The sequence below is a fragment of the Ricinus communis genome, chromosome 1, assembly GCF_019578655.1.
Source record: "Ricinus communis isolate WT05 ecotype wild-type chromosome 1, ASM1957865v1, whole genome shotgun sequence".
Classification (NCBI taxonomy): Eukaryota; Viridiplantae; Streptophyta; class Magnoliopsida; order Malpighiales; family Euphorbiaceae; genus Ricinus; species Ricinus communis.
In genome coordinates, this window is record NC_063256.1 from 11114950 (window position 1) to 11137065 (window position 22116).

The 22116-nt window shown below is 28.8% G+C and overlaps 1 protein-coding gene and 1 long non-coding RNA gene across 3 annotated transcripts; one reads left to right on the plus strand and one right to left on the minus strand.

Annotated features, from left to right (window-relative positions):
• Positions 1-9476: 9476 nt before the first annotated feature.
• On the minus strand, positions 9477-11908 carry LOC125369195. Its single transcript, XR_007214828.1, has 2 exons — positions 11134-11908; positions 9477-9682 (listed from the first exon to the last, which is right to left on the minus strand). It is a non-coding gene; the product is annotated as an uncharacterized LOC125369195 (long non-coding RNA).
• Positions 11909-12562: 654 nt separating this feature from the next.
• On the plus strand, positions 12563-20902 carry LOC8271834 (kinesin-like protein KIN-14O). 2 transcript variants are annotated; one of them, XM_015727204.2, is made up of 24 exons: positions 12563-12759; positions 13516-13625; positions 14009-14196; positions 14307-14461; positions 14552-14662; positions 14903-15104; positions 15201-15328; positions 15444-15527; positions 15690-15767; positions 15861-15953; positions 16059-16088; positions 16260-16316; positions 16504-17259; positions 17336-17417; positions 17501-17596; positions 17681-17860; positions 18015-18121; positions 18213-18391; positions 18636-18800; positions 18892-19145; positions 19236-19396; positions 19639-20030; positions 20325-20413; positions 20536-20902. In XM_015727204.2, the coding sequence occupies exons 3-24, from the start codon at positions 14082-14084 to the stop codon at positions 20595-20597; spliced, it is 3576 nt and encodes a 1191-aa protein (XP_015582690.1). In that variant the 5' UTR covers positions 12563-12759; positions 13516-13625; positions 14009-14081; the 3' UTR covers positions 20598-20902. The 2 variants fall into 2 exon arrangements, with proteins under 2 accessions (XP_015582690.1, XP_048232405.1); XM_048376448.1 differs by lacking the exons at positions 12563-12759; positions 16260-16316 and having other exon boundaries at positions 13271-13625.
• Positions 20903-22116: the final 1214 nt, after the last annotated feature.

The window sequence follows — 22116 nt, forward strand, 5'->3', positions numbered from 1 at the left end:
AATGTCTTTTTTTATTATTTTTTTTCTTAATCAATATTGATTATTAGTAATGTTAATATGTTTTTTTGACTTGTGATTATCAAACTTCTCCTTGGGTATACCAAGAGAATTTAGGAGTTTAAACACTATATATGTTATAGTGTTTGTTTTTCTTTGAAATGGTGATATTTTATCATATTTTTGTTATTAGGTGGAATCAAATTTTGATAGAGCTTGAGGTGTGCAAGGATGACACTATTTTTAATAATTTACTTTGTAATCCTTAGGATTCAATAAACAGTAGTAAAAATAATTTGAACCCAACAAAGTAGAAAGCTCGGTGTATAAAAAACTCGGTAATAGAGTGTATTTATAGTGTTAAAATTATAACGTTATAATACGATATTCACAAAGTTATTTAAGAGATATTTTCTTAACTAATTAGATGTTTAATAAAATAATAACACAAAATAATAACTGTGTTATTAAAAATTACTAACTTAAAAATAAATATTTTAAAGTAAGATAAATATAAATAAATAAAAATTAACAATTTGATTGGATTAGACTCAGGCCCATTTCATGCACGAGTAAAAAATTCAGTGTATAAAATATTCAGTAATAGAATGTATTTATAATGTTAAAATTATAACGTTATAATACAACGTTTACAAAGTTATTTAAGAGATATTTTCTCCACCAATGGAAAGTTACAATAAAAGAATAGCAAAAAATAGATGATTGAGTTATTAAAAACTACTAAGTCAAAAATAAACGTTGTAAGATAAATATAAATAAATAAAATAATATAAAAAATTGAATTGGATTAGACACAAGTTTATTTCACGCACAAGGAAAATCCACAGATTTGTGCATACAAGCCCAACACTCCATAAGGCTCTTGCAAGCTCAAAGAGATAGATTTCTTTATAAACAAAAATAGAGACTTTTATTTTAAAGATGCAAAATAAAAGATTTTTTAAATAATTAATGAAAATACTAAACAATCAAAAGAATGAATGTTTTCAATAGTATTTTAATTTTTTCGTTTATTTTCATTTTTTTATGATAGTAAGCTAATTAAATAAAATTAATTGAAACAAAATCATATACCATAAATAATATTCGTGCAAAAGACTTGTAGAAAATTAATTTGTAGAAAATGATTTTAACTTTAAATATTTGGTTAATAAAAGTTTAGTTTTATGAAAATTTTAATTGTTGGTCTAAATGATTTTTATTTTATTGAAAGAAAATAATTCCTTCACTCTATTATCGAGTGTTTCATTTCCATGCCATCACTCATAAATGATTTCTTAATGTATAGATAGAATGTGGACATACTTCTTGAAATTTATTACAAGAAGTGAATTAATTAAGGTACTTTTGTGAAGGTGAAATTTAACTTGAAAATCTAAGAAAATTAGTCTATTGTTGGATTGAAAAAAATGAAAAAAGAAGAAGAAAATAACCTTAGAAATAAAAAGGTTATTCTTAATATTTGAAAAAAAATGAAATAAGAAAATACAAAAAGTAAAACTTTATTTTATCTTTAAATTTCCAAAAAATGACATATAAAATAATATATTTAATTTTAACATAATTTATTATTTATAGTGTTACTGTTCTGTAGCATTAGATGAAACTTTAAATAGAAAAAGAAGAAAAATATATTATACATATGCAATTTTATTTATTTTACTTAAAAGATGTATCATGCAACTTTAGCCTTGTGAAGAAATTGATTGGGTGAATGGTATCAGTGTAATTAATTGGAATTCGGAGGAGTTTTTATAGAAAAGTACCATGAAAGTTGGTGGGAAATCTGAAACAGCAAGATACAAAACACGTGGGATCTGACACTGAAGTTTTAACGGTGCTGACGAGTTGCCACATAGGGGCACAAGAGTGAGTTTGTGCCATCTCCAACCTACTCTCATAGACCGCTATCACGCGCCATGCTAAATATACTGCTTTAATCTAACCTTTAGCAACTGCTGGGTTAAAACACGTACCTGAAACCAAATGTATTTAAAATATAAATATTCATATTAAATATTTAAGCAATTAATATAATTAATATATTGTATTATACTACTTCAATAATATATGAATTAATTTATTAAAATTAAAAACTTATTTTACATTAGCTGATTGAACTTATTATTTAAATATTATAGATTGTATTAAAAATTAAATTTAAGTCTGTTATATTCTCCTTCTAACCTAAATCATGATTTGATGGGCTCTTCTTCTATAATCATTTAGTTGTTTTATAATTTGTTAGATTTTAGTCCTTTTATTAGTTAAAAACCTAAAAAAAAAAAAAAAAAAAAAGGGGGCGATACCTAAAATTATTTTGATCCTTGAGCATCCCAAAGTGCATTGAAAGCTTGTTGGATCGCGTGAGAGGAAACGCGGGTGAGTGATCAATGATTGGGTTGGATTTAGGCACCGCCGCCGCCCATGCTTGTCTACTACTCCTGGTTTTATGGAATCCGTACACGGGATTTTATAAGAGGGGACTGTGGGCGCCATTAGGAATCCAGCCTCTGGTTTTTGGTTTTGGAAAATGCAAATTTAGACGACTCTCTCTCGCTCACGCACTCATGCTTATCCAATAAACGTGGAACTGATGTTTCTTATTCCTCTTCTTTTTATTTCCATTGACTTGTTCCTTCCGTCCTCTAATGTATGATTTGCCTCTTGCACGTGTATTTGGAGAACTCAACCCGTCTCTTTTAACTTTCGGTTGAATACTAAACTTCTAAAATTATAAATTTAATAACTTTCATCATTTATTTTGAAATCAATTCTAAAATTTATGAAAGTTGGGAATTTAACCCCCAAAAATACGGCCACCAAAACTAGTAAAGTTTGTTATTTTTATAATAAATATAAGAAATTAAATGATATGGTCTAAACATAGCATTATTCAAACTTGACTCGGTAAAATTATAACAATAATTAAAATCATCTTGAATTTGAGCGAGTTCAAATAAAATAAAAAGCAAACTATATTTAAATTAAATTTAAACTGTTTAAAATTCGTTTTAACTTTTCATTTGTTTTTAACTTATGTTTGAAAAAGAAAATAAGGGGAGGAGAAGAAAGGAGAAGTTCTATTTAGAAAAAAAAGATGAAAAAAGAAAAAAAGAAAAAAATTCTTAAGAATAGTTTTGATTATTGTTCAAAATGTTTCATGAGTATTGGAGAAAAAAACTAAAAGTAATAAAGTTTAAAGATTCTTATCTAATAAAAAAATCTCAAAAATATAAAAAAATATCTTTGTTATCAATAAATAGATTTTCTTAAAAGTACATCATTGTTATAAATAAACTATATTGTTTATAACGAGCCTCAAAACTTATAAATATAACAAATAAAATATTTTAATTTTTAAATTTAGTTTAAATTTTAAAAAATTTAAAAATAAAATAAAATTTAGATTGTTATATTTTTTTAGACGTATTTAAATAAATTAAAAAATGAGCCGAACTAGTTTAATAAATTGATTTGCTCTCTACTTTATCAAAACAGAGTTAAATTTTCATAGGCAATGCATAAAAGTGTGAACACTTTATGAGAAATATACAATATATTCATTCAGTTGCCCATAAAGGGGTGCATACCCCATATACCTACTTGTTTAATTAAAAAAAAAAAAAAGGAATTTATAAACTTTAATGTAGACTGTTGTGTAAAGATTATTGAGTAAACCATTTTCTTTCTGAAAGTATCGAAGTCTTTAAAATTAATATTTCTGTTGGATTTCAATCCAAAGTTTAAAAGACTCTCTCCTTTTCTTTCTCATATAAATAGAAAGAAATATATATGTATATAAAAGTAAGGTTGTAGCTACTTCTTTCTCTTTTTATAAAATTTTTAAATTATTTATTTAAATTGTGATGAATTTAAAAATTTATATGAAAAAACTACTAAAAATATAATAATTATATTATATTAAAAAAATACATTAACTATTCTAAAAAGATATATATTAATTAGTATTAAAAGTGTAATAATTTTATATTTAATCATTTAATTACTTTCAATTATTTTTCTCATCCTATCATCATTATAATTATTTTAAAATTTTTAATCCACTTTTTAGAATTATAATTTAATTTTTGTAAAAAATTTCTATAAATTTTCTTTTATTTATTTAATTACTTCGAAATTTTTTCGTTATTTTCTTTCATAAGAGTTCAACTAAGATTTTTAATATATTTTTTAATATAATTCTTTATATATTTTTTGTTGGATTTTATAAAAAACTTTAATTGATAAATATTTGTATATGTATTTAAATAATTTTTATGATTAATAAATTACTACATCCATGTTAATATCTAACTCACATAAATACTTTATGGCTAAATAAATAATTAGATCCTTGAACTTGTTTTGTTTTTGCAATTAGCCTTGGAACTCAATTTTGATTCAATTGGATTTCTCAACTGTAGGGGTTGTTATTTTTAACCCCTTCATTAATGGTAGTATTAAAAAATTAATATTTTTTCTAATGATATTATTTATAATATACAAAATACATAATTAAACTATTGAACTTATTTTATTTTTGTAATTGGCCCCCTAAACTCAACTTTGATTCAACTGCATCATATGAACTTCACGAGTTGTTATATTTAAATCATTCACATACGGAAATTAAACGCTTTGGATTAATATCTTGTGAAAAATGTATTCCATTAATTCTAATATATTATGTATTCTATATTAAAATTATTTTATTAATTTATTAAATAAAATAAAAATATATTTTCCAAATGATTAAAATAAACCGTTGTAATCCTTTAAATTTTCAGTCATTAAATTTTTTTTTTATTCTCACAGGCTATGCCCACACCGGTAACCATAGCAATAAAATATTTAAAAGATATAAAAAAACAACAAATTTTATTTGAAAACTAAAATTCATTGTTTTTTATTTTATTTACTTATTTTATATTTTAAATATATTATTATTTTATTCAAACTTACGCATTTTTTAGATAGCATAATACACACACTATTAATGTTTGTGATTAAAGAATTTAAAAATAACATCTAGTAAAGTTGAGAGGTCTAATTCAATCAAAATTGAGTTCGGATGGTCAATTACAAAAATAAGACAAATTAAGGAGGCCATTTATGTTTTTAACCGTTATTTTATATTTTAAATATATTAATATTTTATTCAAACTTAACTATTTTTAGATGGTAAAATATACACGCATAACGTATGTGATTAAAGGGTTTAAAACTAATAACTCATAAATTGATAAGTCCAATTGAATCAAAGTTGGGATCGTGGGACAAATTACAAAAACGAGACAAATTCATGGACCCATTTATGTATTTATATTTTATTCGTATAAAATGACTTTCGCCTCCAAGAACGATACTACACTATTTTATTACTGTAATTAATTTATTGATGACTATGTTTTAAATATATATATATATATATATATATATTTAAAAACTATTTTAAAATTATATTACAAAATTTATAATTTTCAAATAATAGAACTTTCAATTTTAAAATTAATTCATAATTTTTATTTATTTTAATTAAAAATTTAGTAATTTTTATATATTAAAAATTTAATTTCATATTTTTAGCTAAATTTATGTTTATATTAAAATAATTTATTTTTAATAATATTATAAATTATATTAATTTTAATTTATATAAATTGATTTCTGTCCAAAGGACTGTTATTGGGCTAGTATATAAGTAGAGTAGTAATCATATGATATATTAAGAATCTTTTATAATAATCATCCTATGAGTGCCTATTATTTATTATGACACTTCAATTTAAAAAGAAAAAATGGCTAAAGAAATTGAAAAATGAGTTTTGGCGTTTGGAGGTCGCCATAGGCCAGTTTTTTCTCTTTTGTAGTTGTGTTTTCCATAGCAAAGGATGGGCAATGCTTGACCGTCTCGTGACTTCTCCAAAGTAATTAATTCTATTTACCTCTTGATTTTTTGTGTATTATTATTTAATTCTTTAAAAATAAATTTAATTATTGTACTTTTATTATTTTCTTTATTATTTTTTATTTATTTTAAATATTATTTCACGTAATGTTATAAGTATAATAACAAATTTTATTTCATTATTGTATTAAAATTTATTCCAATTTTAATTTTTTTTTTATCTCATAATATGTATACTATTTTTTAAAATGAAATTATCATGTTACAATTTATCTCCAATTAAACCACCAAATTCATATCATACTCATTAGATTTTGTTTATTACTTATTGATAAATACTTACCAATAATAATCACACTTACTGAATAATTTAATAAATACTTAAACCAACGATTATGTTTACCGATAGAAAACATTATTTAAATAATCTTTCTAATAAAATCTAGAAGTCTATGTATGGTAGGGTTGTTTGCTCAAAACAATTCAATTAAATGTATTATTTTAAATTTATATTTTTTATGAAGCCCTTTTAAAATTAAATTAAAATCTTTAAATTAATTTTTTGTATGCGTGTACAAGAAAATATTATTAGTAAATAATTTTTAACTTCTAAAATTTAATCATTTCTTATATTTTTTAAGATGGAGAATGCAGTAAAAAGAAATAAAGACGATAATGCAGAAAAGTTTTAAAAGAAGAAAGATGAGTTTTCAAAGAAAAAAGTCTATTGACATCTTGATGAAAAGTGAAAGAGAAATCTTAAGAAATTTTATTCATAACAATGCAAGTCATTAAATGTATATGAAGGTTCATATCTTTAAAAGCCAATGACTTTTTAAATACCAGCTTACTTTTAAAGACATTAAAAATATTATTATTATTATTATTATTATTATTAAAGTTTCATTGTCAAAATCTTTCTGTTTTGTACTTGTTTTCAAATTTAACATATAGTAATTAAAATCTATATCATAATATATAAAGAATATACTCAAATATATTTAAAAATACATGAAGATATAGTTAAAACAAAACTAAAAAAGCCATTTAAAGGTGCCAATAAAGACAATAATTTTTATAGTAGCTATTTGAATTTTTATAATAATGAAAAGATGGATAATGGTGAGGGTAAAAATAATATTATCAATAATTTTATTAAAAAAAATAATACTAATAAAATATCAAAATAATATTATAATGCAGCTAAAAAAACCGTATAAAAAAATAAAGAAATATTAGATCATAAGAAATAAAAAATAAAAAATTGAAGAGTAAAAATAAACTTTTGCAGCCCATTTCCCAGATATATATGTAAAGAAAACCCCAAAACTCTATAGGGGTTATTGAAGGAGCCAAACGGAACTAGCCCATGCCTTTTATGTGTGCCATCATCCCTCATTTCATCTCCATATTCATAACTACAAGCAGCTAAAGCATACAAATAGGCAGCAGAACACATAACAAAGCTCTGTAAGTGGCTTCCAATAGATTTGTTTTAGGAAACTGACTTTGACTCGGCCTTTTCTTCACTGCATACATGAAGAAGAAATGAAGTGGGCTCCATAATCGAAGAGAGAGAAGAAATGTTCTGGTAGTTTCATTATGTTTTAAGAATGGTCTGCCTTGCCTAAAGCTAGTAGATGACGGGATAATTATTTTTTAATTTAATTAAAATTTTAATTTGAATCTTAATTAAATAGACGTATTAAAATTTTTAAAATAATATTTTGTCATCTATAAATTAGATTAATTTTAGATATATGTAAAAAAGAAAAAGTAGAGATTATTATCTAAACTTGTTGTATACACCGCAACCAATAAAGAGTGACGAATGTATGAATATTTTATATTTTAGTATTAAATGATTAACACATATTTTATTATTTAAAAATAATAAATATATATCAATTATCTATCGATTTGGTGTATTTATAAAGATATAAACCATTTTATTATCAAAAAACCTGCCTTATTTTATATTTTATTTTCTGTTGTGTAAAATTTTTGTAATCTAATACTAATATTAGTTATTTGATATAATATTCCTATTTATGCTTATAGGGCCTGTTTAGTTCAACCGATTAATGGAGTTGGTAATTGGTGGTTGATAGCTGGTAGCTGATGGCCGATAAATTAAACCATTTGGTAAAATTTTATTAGTTGTTGTAGTTAGTATGTTAAATGATCATTGAAAGTATAATTTATCAATAAATATTATTTTATTTTAATTTATTGTATTTAATGATATTAATTAACTTTTAATAATTAAAAATTCTATAGTTAATTTTTTTAGTTCAATTATATTTGTTATTAAAAATATTCATAAACATTATTTTAAAAATATAAATTTAAATTTAAATTTTACTAAAAAAAATTTATAATTTCAAATTCTATAATTTTAAATATTATAATTATTTAACTATTAAGAATAATTTTAAAATAATATAAAAATTTAATTATATGAGATCAATTTAAAGTAAATTATTTTTAATAAGTTTAAATAAGGATAATTTCCAAATAAATAAAAAATTAAATCAGCTATCAGCTGATAAAAAAAAACTCTAAAGTAGAGCTGATACAATCAGCAACTGATTAAGTAAATCAACTATCAGTTACTGTTTTTAAAATTTTTACCAAACGCTTTAATATTATTGTTCAATGAGAAACAACTATCAGCTGCATCAAACTTCTAAACTAAAACCTTCAAAGTTATTTCATTTTACTTACTTCACTTAAAAGGAGATTAAAACATCATTTATATAATATATTGAGATGCACCATAACAAAAAGTTAATAAATGAAAATTTTTATGGACCATTTATTATTATATTCTTATAATATAAGGCTTTGTCGTTTCAAATAATGAGAATTCAATAGATATTTATTATTATTTTAAAAACAAGTTAAGATAAAAATTTAATTTTGAAGATAATAAATATAAAAGTAATTAAATAGTCTTCCATTAGAATTAAAAAATTTAAGTTATAAACTCTTATAAATAAAATTCATAATCCTTTAATATTTAATAAGTTTTCTAAATGAAGTTTATAAGATTTTGACTATTTAATTAATTGAAAATCAATTGTTGAGATATGTTTTTTAATGTATAAATATTCAAATTAATCTAAACGATTTCTTTGAAATTAAATAGCATAGTTATTATAGTTAGATATTTTAATATAAAAATTTAATACCGCTGAAGTTTAAAATCTAATATAAAGATAATTATAAAAGTCTAGAATTTTTAAAACAATAACTAATTGTTTATTCGTGCATTTCACGACCATTATTATTATTTCAATTATAAAATTAAGTTAATAGATATAATTTAATAAAGTTTTTAATATTTAATATTAATTGCTAATATTACAAAAATAATAGTTGTCACGACCTGATTTGTGGACCCGTGATCGCGCGCTAGAAAATGAGTGAGTTTAAGGCCATCAAAACCCATAGCAAGTCTAATTAGCCAAAAATCCAAATAAATGCATACTTGATTATATACTAGGAAAATAAACAAACATTTCACTCACAAATTTGCACATAATTAAAGTAATTCTCCAACTAGATTACTAGCAAATATTTCATAATTTTTAACAGACCAAATTAAAATATAAGATACAAAGTACACTACCATGGAGATATAGGATTCCAAATAATTTAAGATACAAAAGTAAGATTTAATTACAATAAGGCCGAATGGGGAAGGGAAATCGAGCTGCAAAAGAAGTTGGCGGAGAACTTAGCTGTCACCTGAAAAGTTTATAATTGAAACTGTTAGTCTTGACAGTGAGTTAAGATCATATATGTGAAGTAAAGCAGCCATAAATGTCCATATGCAATGGTTAATAAAATAAGGTGAAACATCACAAATAATAAGTAAGTGCTATAATATAATTTAAAATAATTAATTTTTAAACTCATAAGGGACGAGCACTTCAACAGAATCTTAACTCCAATACTAGCAGCCTTTCGGTTCTCTTATTCCAATAGGACTGACGACCAAAGAGCAAAGCTCAACTATGGTCCTTAAATCCAGTATGGTCACTTGATTTCTAATAAAGCCGGCATCCAAAAAGCAATGCTCGACTAGGAACCTTTCCCCCGACAATCAAATTCTCACAGCCCAGAGAATTATACTCAACCAGGGCAAATCCCAAAATATTATTTTGCTACCTGTCTCTGATTCATAACGATGCGCACGTAGTTCTGATGAAGTCCATCAAGTGGCATATTCTACTGCTGTCTCATCCCGAGTCAATATACTATGATAATATCGGCAATGTGGAAAATGATATATAAACAACAAGTAATTTAACTATTGTTCAATGGCTTATTAAATAAGATTGAACAGCATGTATTTGGCAATCATAAATTTAATTAATTAAATAAAAATTAGATAGATAATTAATTCCATAAATAATTATTTAGATGAATAATAAATAACTACTCTAAAATTTAAAAATCAATCAATCAATTGGATAAATAATAAATAAATAATTAAATATAAAATAAGAATTAATAAAAATTTCCAACACTATTCACCAATATATATATATATATATATGATAATAATAATATACGTAATAATTATTAATTGAATATATAAAAATTTGGCATTGGCACATGTATAGAAGATATATGACTACACCTCGGATGGAGCTGGTTGGATGGACAAATTATCTATTCACAAACATTACTCAATTAATAAGATATTTATAATTTTTCCTAAACCTAGACTCCTGAATTAGACTGCCTGAGAAATTTTGACTCGGAAATTCTGCTAAAAATTTGGTAGAACCTCCCATAAAATATAGACGTTTACCCCTCTTATAACGGGTCCAAAACCTGCTAAAAATACTTCAAATATTTCACACTTATTTAACAAGAGTCGGACCATCAAGACTGTATTATTTTTCTCCGATTCCACAATGCAATTCAAACCACAAAATTATTTATCTGCTCGGCATAGACATTTAATTCTCAACTATCCAAGTAATTTACTGGTACTTAAAACTAATTATACACAACCATATTTATCACAAATCAGAGTAATAATTAATCATACTAATTAATTTATAATACTTATAACTGAGTTGTCAATCAATTAAATTTAATTAAATTAAATTATTTATAATTTATAATTAATAGTAAAACATTATTAAAATTTTTAAAATAATTTTTAAATTTAAATAAAATCATACCGAGCTGAAAGCCGAACTTCTGCGCGTTCGTGGGTAACGATATCGAATTTTGAATTCGGAGACATCTACGCGAAGCTTGAGCCTCGAGGAGTCTGAATATGCCAAAATTACAGCCTAACTCTTGTCGGAAAATGCTAGATCGTGGAGAAGAGAATCTGCTCCGATGAGGCTATACGAAGGTTGCCGGCGGGGGAGAAACGGCGGGGAAGATTGACTTGGAGATTTTCGATGGTGGGAAGCTCGTTTCCATTGCCGGATTTGCGAGGTAAGGGCGATAGAAGGCTGCACTTGTAGCGGCAGTGAGGGAGAAGATTTTCCTTCCTCCAAATTGTTGACGGCAGCAAGGAAGGAGGAGAAGATGACGTCGCCGGCGAGAAAGGGGAAAGGAGAAGGAGTTGTGGCGGCGAAAATTGGGGGTGGGGGGGTTGAGGGGGAAGGAAGAAGAAGGTGATGGGGAGAGAGAAGGAGGGGAAGATTTTTTTTTTTCCTATTATATTTTTTCTTTAATAATAAAAGATAAAAAATGCAAATGAATCCCCTTTTTAAAAAGTTGCTACAATTATATTCTTGACTCAACTATTATTATTATTATTATTATTTATTTATTTATACATGTAATATTAATTTAAAAATTTACTAAATTACTTCTCATGAAAATTAAAGCAACTTAAATTCAAGGGTATTACAATAGCAAACTAACTATTTTTTAAATTTTTTTTTTAATTTTTTTAAATTTTTAAATTTAATTAATGCAATAATATAGAAATATTTTTAAAATATATATTAATTAATTCTAATATTATATGAATAATACTATCAATATAATTGATTATTAATTTTTAAAATTAAAAATTTAATTCATATTAAATATAATATTAAAAATATTATTTTAAATATTATTTTTTAGAATTAGAGTTATTATTTAATTATAAACTAATATATTAGTTAATATAATATTAAAATATAATTAATATACTGTTTTATAAAGAATTAATATTTTTATCTGATTATTATTTATTAGTTAATATAATATAAAAATATAATTAATATTTAATTTTTAATATTAAAATTGATATTTAATTAGAAATATAATTTAATATTAATAAATTAATAAAAAACTATAAAATTATATATCAAAATTTTATGTATAAAACAATGTTAAAATAAAAACTCAATATTTAATGTTAAAAATTAAACAGACTCGATGAAGATTCTGCAACGGAATTAGCTAACGAAAGACTGCTTTCCACATTTTACTGACTACCAAAGGTAGTGCAGAAGCGGGAGACCGTCAATGTCGGGTTTTTTACACGTGGCAGAAGCCCACATGATTAAGAGACCTTATGCATGCAGACTCTTATATACACCCTACTTTAACGGATTGTCTCTTCGATTCTTGCTTTCTTCTCTTCATGAAGACCAATGGAACACGGAATACCAAACAAATCTTAACCAGAAGAGGTTCTTTAATCAATTAGAATTAGTAAATAATTATAGCATATAAATAAAAGAGTTTCTAATTATGAACATTTTCTCTACATGATGACATAAGGCAGACAAAAACTTCATTTCTTACCTTAAACAACGTGCAGAGCTTCACGTCTCTCTCATTGTCAGCTCCTTCAGGTTGGCTTTTCTTTTTCTTTTTTTGTCATTTTAGGTCTTCTTGGTTGACATTTTCAATCTTGAATTCGTGATCGCTGCTTTCTTGTTTTGGCAGCTACAAACAACTGTGATGATTGTTTCTTGAATTTAGTGGTTGCATCATCTCGTCATTTGTTAGCATGTGTGCTTGATTTTTGGTGTTGCTACTGATAATGGTCCTTTTTCCATTTTTTGTTTGAATATGATATTTTTGTATTCTTGTCATATTGTGTGAAAGTGGGAAATCTCAGCTCCTTTTGTATTTAACCTCTTCTTCTCTAGTTTTGGTGTAGAAGTTCTGATTATGGATATCAATTCACCAAATGGGCATATATATATAAGAGTCGAAGGACTTTGATCCTTGGCCAAGTTAGCGATACACACTGCCTCCAGACAAAGTTCGGTGGTTGCTTTTCCCTCGATCATATTTGGCATATTGTAGGAATTTTTTAGAGACAAAAAATATTTTCTCATCTTTCAATTTCTGTTTGATAATCAATCAATCTTCTTGGAGGTTTTACTCTAATTTTATGGGTATTTGATGATATTATATATACTTTTTCCCTATCACGTTGTTTCCATTTTTCAAGTTAAGAGCTGCAATAAATTACTTTCTGCAATTATGACTATGTGCTACCAAGAAAATACTTATTTACGTTGCACTACCTGATAACTCTGCAGTAGTTGTTGTTGTTGTTTCCTTTCTTCTGATTTCTTTTTTCTTTTTCTTCTTTTAAGGACTCTAAAGCTTAATGCAACTGTTGGATTTGCTTTGAGTTTCTTCTCATGGTGAAAATTTAATATTCGAGCAGGATACTTTAAAATAATTTCTGTCCTCTGCTGCCCAGGTTTGCAAACTCTCATTGTGAATTACTGTTTACATTGTCTTGAAAATGGAAGCTCTGCTAAAATTTAGTCATTAAGGCTAACAGTTTTGGTACGATGATTTAAAATGAAAGATTATTCTTAAATTATCAGGAAGCACGTAGGTGCCTTTTTCAAGTGTGGTTTGTTCTATCGTAGATAGGGAATCGACATTCAACTAGATGTTCGTACTTGTCGATGGTTTACTTAGGGATGAATTCTTGCTAATGGCTTAAATGACAGTTCATTTGTAACTGGGCATTCGAGACACAGACAATTAGTGCGAACAATTGATTTGTCAATGCAAGTTTCTTTGACGATTTTCATTAAATATCCTTTTTGGTGTTCATGTTCAACCGTTTTTCAGGAATGCTGATGACAACCTCGGGGCATTGTCATTTACCATGTGTTTGTAATTGGCTCTGAAGCTAATTTCCATCATGAATTCAACATCAGATCATCTCACACAAAAATTTGGAAGAATCAACAGCTCAAGGTTTTCTGGTAGTTCAGATATTTTTGAACCAACTATAACACGCATCAATAGCATTGAGAGTAAGCAAAAATGATAATCCTTTTATAGCCTTTGTACCCCGAAGTTACTCATTGAACTGAGTTCTTTTCTTCCTTTCTTTTGTTTCCTTCTTTATTTTGTCCATATCCAGCAAAGCAGCAAACATTGATAGAGTGGATAAATGGTATTCTCCCTAGTTTCAATTTGCCATCAAAAGCTTCAACTGAGGAGTTAAGAGCCTCCTTGATTGATGGAACTGTTCTACTTCAAATTCTAAACAAGCTTAGACCCGGTTCTGTGACTGAGGTTGCTGATTTATTTAGACTGTTCTGTTATGCTATGAGTTGGTGACTGGGTGTTTGATTTGTAGATTTGATGGTTCATTTTCTATTTTAGGGGGGTGGCTCAGATCATTCTTCATCATCACGTTCGGAAAATGTTAAAAAGTTTTTGGCAAATATGGATGAACTGGCGATCCCCCGATTTGAAATATCAGACCTAGAGAAGGTATTGGATGTTTACATCAACTACTGTTCCTTATGGAATGATTATTTGGAGTTCATTTGATTAGTAAGTATAAGCAAAGTTTTAACCATGGTTCACATATAACACTAAAAATGAAAAATTTGCAGTTGTAATTTTCTTTGTATTCAAATTCTGCATCGCTGCAGATTGATCAGTGATAGCTGCCAAATATAGCTAGTTTGTCTCTTTCCACCTCTCTTCATTTTATGTTCATATTTGCAGGGATCAATGAAGACAGTAACAGATTGCCTTCTGACTCTTAGAGCACAATCTGGGCATGCAGGAGATAATTTATCCACCACTAGCGCAAGTACAAAAGGTGGAAGTCCTCATGGACCTACTTCTCCAAGATCTGCAGAAGAAAAGCAGAAGATTTCGCCAGAGTCAAAGTTCCAACTAGCTTCGCGGAGTTCTTTGATGACAGGTCTAATATTCTCTCTGTCTCTCTCTCTTTGGGGTTATGTTTTTGGTCTGCAACAGATGGGTATATAGATTTTTAATGTTTTTCTCACCCCCACAGATACACCAACTGCATTGATGCATCATGTTGGACATAAATTCCATGAGGTGTTTCAGTTGAAACAAGGGCGCTATGCAGATCTTTCTGCTGCAAAGATTTCAGAGATGATGAAATCCAACAGTTTGGATGTAAGTTCTAAATCTTCATATTGTCTGTGGACATTCATATTTTTGTTATCTTCTTACTCTACTTGTCTTTCTATTCAGATCCCTTTCTAATGCTGTTTTAAAGCCTTTGGTGCAGAATGCCCCAACTCAGTCTCTTTTGAGTGTTGTGAACGGAATTCTGGATGAAAGCATTGAAAGAAAGAATGGAGAAATACCCCATGTATGTGATCGCAAGGGATATTGGTGCAGCAGTAGTACCCATTTCCACTTTATATAAATATGTTACATCTGCAACTGTTCGTGTGTGTGCATATATATGCATACACAGTTCTGTTATAAGAATAGTTCTAGAAGTATGCTCTGATTCTTACTTTTTTTTCAGCGTGTAGCTTGCCTTTTGAGAAAAGTTGTACAGGAGATTGAACGACGTATATCAACTCAAGCAGAGCACTTAAGAACTGTAATGTTTCCCTTCCCCCCCCTGAAATTTTATATGTATGTGGATTACTTGGATTCTCTATACTAATTTCGTTTTATCATCCAATGCCTTCAGCAAAACAACCTGTTCAAGGCTCGTGAGGAGAAGTTCCAGTCAAGAATCAGAGTGCTTGAAGCCCTTGCTTCTGGGAATGGTGAAGAGACTGGGGTATGGCACATTATATTATTTTAGATAGCAAAAGTGAAAACATATCCAACAGACATGATTGCAAGCATTTATTTATAAATATTAAAAGAGTGCAATTTGTTGCAGTTTTCTGCTGGCCAGCTTCGACAAATAAAGGTATGGTTCATAGACCACATCAAAATAAAGAAATAATAAATTCCATGTCATATATAACTTGGACAATTAAACTGCATGTATTTGGTATGTTTTGCAGGTATAAATCTTCTGTTTTCCCAAATCCTGCTTCCAGAAGTTGATCCTTACATTACTGCATTGCCTGTCAATTAGCTCGATCTCCTTTGCTCTTTTCTTATTGACACTTCTACCAGTCTGCCAATAACATGTGTATTTTTTTTCTCTGATCTTCCATTTTGTTTTTGTTTCTTCTTAAAGAATTTTGTTGACTGAATAGTAGATATGGATAAGTTGCATATGTCTTTGCAAAAGTTACTTCTTCTTCTGTTAATCATTTTCTTCAGAATGGCATTTTTTCACTATATCTGTATCATGCGATCTTTTCTTCTCACTGCAGAGCGAGAAGTCCAAAACGGATGAAAAGAAGAAATTTGAAGAGGAAGATGTGATGAGATTGATGAAAGAGAAGGAGCAAACTGATCTTGAATTTTCAATGCTGAAGAGAGAACTGGAAATAGCCAAAAAAGCACTTGAGCTTGAGAAGTCCAAAATGGATGAGAAAAGGAAACTTGGGGATGAAGATCTGACAAGATTGATGAAAGAGAAAGAGGAAACAGATCTTGCACTTTCATCACTGAAGCAAGAATTACAGATAACCAAAAAGACACTCGAACTTGAGAAGTCTAAAATGAATGAGGAAATGAAAAATGGAGGTGACGATGTATTAAGATTGATGAAAGAGAAGGAGCAAACAAACATTGAACTCTCAATGTTGAAGCGAGAATTAGAAATAGCCAATAGGACACATGAACATGAGAAGTCCAAAATATACGAGAAAAGAAAAACTGAGGAGGAAGATGCCATTAAATTGGAGAAAGAGAAGGAGCGAATAAATGTCGAACTATCAGCACTAAAGCAAGAACTTAAAATAGCGAAAGAGAAACATGAACTTCATTGCTTGCAAATGGAAAAAGATGCTAAGGATGTTAGAGAAGAGCTTGAGGCAAGGATAAAAGAGCTTGGGAGCCTCTTGGAAGATTCAAGGAGCAAGGTGAAAGTGCTTGAGGTATATTCCGAGTCAAAACAACAGCTGTGGAAAAAGAAAGAACTCATTTTCCAGAATTTGGTGGAGTTTCAGTTAGGTGCATTGCAGGTATTCTCTTCTCCCATTTGTGATGTCTTGTACATATTTGGAACTTATCGTAATTAATTTTACACGAAATATTTAGGAATTGAGGTTGTCTTCAGATGGCATCAAGCGTGAAATCTTGAGAACACAAAGGAGCTACTCGGAGGATTTTAATTCCCTAGGTTGGTTGGTTATTGCAAAATGTTCTTAATGTTATGCAAGCTAAAACAGTGAGTTTTAAAGATTATGTTTTGATCCTTTTCAGGGTTAAAATTTAGAGCATTAGTTGATGCAAGTGAGAACTATCATTTAGTTCTTGCTGAAAATCGGAAAATGTTCAATGAGTTGCAGGATTTAAAAGGTGCCACTCTTTAGTCTTTGCTCTACAAGGTTGCAAATTGGTCTACTCTTCCAGGTAACTCTTCAAGTTTAAGTTGTGATGCAGGAAACATCAGAGTTTATTGTCGGATAAGGCCATTGCTGAAAGAGCATGCTGGGAAAAACACAACAATAGAGCATATTGGCGAAAATGGAGAGCTGATTGTTGCAAATCCCTCCAAACAAGGGAAGGATGGCCATCGATTATTTAGGTTTAATATAGTCTATGGTTCCGATTCTACTCAAGGTTTCCATCTCTGCATTTTTCATTTTGTATATTGCTTACTTAGCTGGTGATTCTTGCTTTAAGATTCTTAGAGATGAACAATCTATCTCAGTATGGCTGCGGTATGAAACTGTTGCCATACCTAACATGCCAATCCTTTTCTGAATGTTGCCAGCGGAGGTATTTTCAGACACTCAGCCTTTGATACGCTCCGTTCTTGATGGATATAATGTTTGTATATTTGCTTATGGACAGACTGGTTCGGGGAAAACCTACACGATGGTATGAATGAATTCTCACCATGTTCTGAGTTTCATGATATATGCTATGGTAATAACTTTTGGTGCTGATTCAACTTGACGTTCTGTTGTAGACTGGTCCTGATGGAGCAACTGAAGAAGAATGGGGGGTCAACTATCGAGCTCTCAATGATCTTTTCAACATCTCACAGAGAAGGAGCACCTCCTTTATGTATGAAGTTGGGGTGCAAATGTTTGAAATATATAACGAACAATTGCGTGATTTACTAGCAAATGATGGTTCACAGAAAAGATATCCTTTTGACTAACTCTAAATAACATGCTATGCAGCCTTTAAACATCTAATTTGGTTTTTAACTTTTGCATGAGCCACTTTTTTCTCCTCTTATAATGATTTTGCATCTTTGGAATCAAAAGGTTTTTAACTTCTTTCAAGTTTTAATCTTTTTTTTTTTTTTTTTTTCTTATCGTGTTTAGTTCAAAGTTTTTGTTGGATGCAATATTCTTGGACCTTTTGATTTCCTTGATTTGCACACACTAGGGATTAAGACTATTCCCCAACCTAATGGGTTAGCTGTACCTGATGCAATCTTGCATCCTGTGACATCAACTTCAGATGTCATACAATTAATGGAAATTGGACTAAACAACAGAGCTGTTGGTGCCACTGCATTGAATGAAAGAAGCAGTCGATCTCACAGGTTCTTACATTTCCAATCACAAACATTTCTATTTCCATATTATACAAGTCTTGAAAACATGTAGAGATTTTATTTATATCTGTGCATACAGTGTTGTCAGTATTCATGTTCGTGGAAAGGACTTGAAAACTGGTTCCAATTTGCAAGGTAATCTTCATTTGGTGGATCTAGCAGGAAGTGAAAGGGTGGATCGCTCAGAGGTAACAGGAGACAGACTTAAAGAAGCACAACATATAAACAAATCCTTATCTGCCCTTGGAGATGTCATTTTTGCTCTTGCACAAAAGAGTTCACACATACCCTATAGAAATAGCAAGCTTACTCAACTCCTTCAATCCTCTCTAGGTATTGTTTTCTACATCTCATTCCATTGCAAACTGCCTCGGTGCTGGAATGTTTCTTAAATGGTGCCTTGTGTGGGTTTTCATGCTACAGGAGGTCAAGCGAAGACACTTATGTTTGTGCAGCTTAATCCTGATGTAACTTCATATTCTGAAACTATGAGTACCTTGAAGTTTGCAGAGAGAGTCTCTGGAGTTGAGCTGGGGGCAGCAAAAAGCAGTAAAGATGGCAATGTTAGAGAATTAATGGAGCAGGTCCTTTACTTTTCTATTTCTTACCACTAATATATATTCCAGTTCCTAATAATAATACTGACATGATTTTAACCTTTGTATACTATATTGCTAATTTTCTATTGATCTGGTTAACATATTGCTTTCACTGCAGTAATGAACCTAATAATGCTTGATATTTATGGTTCAACTGTAACTTTTTAAATACCAAATTTTAGCTTCAAGCACATTGCCATCATTGCTTGCAAAACTCTCATCTACAGGTGGCGTCTCTTAAAGATACAATTGCAAAGAAAGATGGGGAGATTGAGCGGCTGCAATTGCTCAAAGATCTAAAAAATGCATATCCTGGTGTAAATGGAGACAAGCAAGGAACAGGTCTGTCAAAGTATGCATATTCAGAATACAGTGACAAGCATCCTGAAACTGATCTCCACTCCCAACAGTCCATGGAAGATATAAAACAAGAAAATAGATTTCACAGGCAATTAAAATTCTCTAGGGGAGACACAAACAAGGATGTCGCAGCAGCAGATGTTGAACTATTAGGATATAGCGATGGAGATCGGGATGATAGATCGAGTGATTTTTCTGATGGCGGTCTTTCTGATGGATTAACAGATGAAAGCACAAAACTGTCTGATAGATCGGAGAAGTGAGTATTCTGCATATATTTGTGTGTGTCCTTGCCTGCTACTTTCTTTAACATATAATAGGAAAACATGCTTAGCTTCGCTTCAATTAGTCTTTAAAAATAATAATAACAAAAAGAATCCTAAACGAAGTGGAATAACTGATATTCCAATATATTTTGAAGCCTGCATGCACGTAGTTGATTTTTGTAACTTATACCCTTTGTTTTCACTTAAAAGTTTTGTATGTAAACTCCATATTCAACTTCTTGAATATATTGACCAAAGGTTCATGTATCTGAATATATTTTAAGCAGGACTAGAGTGGCGTCTAGGGTTCGGAGCCTACAAAAATTGGGGCAAACTACAACAACAGCCTCAAGAGAGTCGCTTAGAGGGTCAACAAGTAAGTAAAAGTTGCATCTTTTTGGACTAACTTTCTTTCTTTCTGGTGTACAAAAGAGCAGAAGTTTACTTAGTTGCTAGTATAATGTAACTCTTGACATTCCGAATGACTTCCCCTTTCAGGTGTCAAGAAAACTGCTAGTTCCAGCTCCCTTGGAGCCAGGCCTCCTAGGCGATGGCAGTAAATTAGAAACCACAAATCAAAATTCTTTTTAGTGTCAATACAACCATATTCTTTATTTCAGGTTGTTAACTTGTTCATTGATTTTGCAGTGTCATTTAGTCTTATTTGTCATAGATGGACATAGGCTGTGTTTAGACAAGTTTCCAATGGCTTAAATGTCATGGTGGGCAGTTTTGTAATAGTTGAAATCAAAAATAACCATGTAGTAGTTGCCAGGGTTGTACTTGTATATTTCCTCTGGAATTCAGGCTGTAATTACTTGTTGATTTATTGAAGTACGTAAATATATGTACATTTATTAAAGGGTCATCCTCAGTTATGCATTTACAATAATTGGAGTTCCATTTTTCATTTGAACCATTACCATGACCATCTAAAGTCTAACTTTAAAAGATAATGAGAAGGTAATGATTTATGTTAATTTATAATCATACAATCTGGCTTTCTGGTCTGTCTTGTGCAAAAGACAAGGAATTATGGGAGTGACAGAGTTGATGATAACACCAGAAGACTGAGATGGGAGAGTGTCAGTCTATCTGATTGCCCTAAAGCTAAATCTTGATATGGCGGCTTACCCTGTTTCAGAATTATCTAAAGAGTTATACAGTTAATTAACTGTCAAAATGTTAGTGTTAATTTGTTAATCCCTGTCAAAAAATTCTAATGTTTTCCTTGTCAACACCGAGAGTGAAACCAATTGGTAAAAGACAACTTATGCCACGTTATTGTGTAGTATTCTTTTGGCTGGTTTGAAACATAAAGATAAAATTGAACAGGCAACAGGCCAAAATGAAAAAATTAGAAAGGATGGCTCTGTAGAGGATGGTTACGTGGTAAGGTAAGGTAAGGTAAGGAAAGGCAAGCCAATGAAGAATTGGCAGCTCTAGCAGCAACCTTGTCTACTAAACAGCAGCAGAAGTGAAGGATGATAAGCAATTTGATCTGTTGCTGATCTCTTTTACAAGTCTTTAATTAGATAAGTATACTCATGATTTATGAGTTAATTGCTCAACAACTATTCATAAATTTTAGTCCAGTTTATATTTTCAGTTGTGGGAATTGAAAAGATTTCAAATTTGAAATCTTTTTATTCGCTATCTACCAATATTAATAAAAATTTATTAAATGATACCGGGTCATCATTAGACTTTAGAAAAATAAATAAATTTATAAATAGAAATAAAAGAAAATAACATCACATGTATATTTAGTAAATAACAATAAATGGAGCAAACTGATTTATCAAAATGGCAAATTGTCCTGATTAAGCTACTACTTGAAAATAATAGAGAAGTGGAACTATGATACTGATTTCTAAAATGTGACAATTAGTATCAAAACACATTTTATTCTAATGCTTGAATTCAACTTAAATATTGTTAAGAACAAATTTCATTAGAAAGTTTATAAATTATATATTAATTATATTTCATTTCTTTCAGAAATCGCTCAACTTAAAACAAATAAATTTAAACATTTAAGAACATAAAAATTAACCACAAATTATAAATCATTAAATT

Excerpts from the sequence above, each read along its gene's own strand:
- LOC8271834 (XM_015727204.2), top strand. The coding sequence starts at position 14,082 with ATGAATTCAACATCAGATCATCTCACACAAAAATTTGGAAGAATCAAC. Across the intron at positions 16,089-16,259 it reads GCCAGCTTCGACAAATAAAG|CTCGATCTCCTTTGCTCTTT; the intron begins GTATGGTTCATA and ends CCTGTCAATTAG. Across the intron at positions 17,418-17,500 it reads GGAGGATTTTAATTCCCTAG|GGTTAAAATTTAGAGCATTA; the intron begins GTTGGTTGGTTA and ends GATCCTTTTCAG.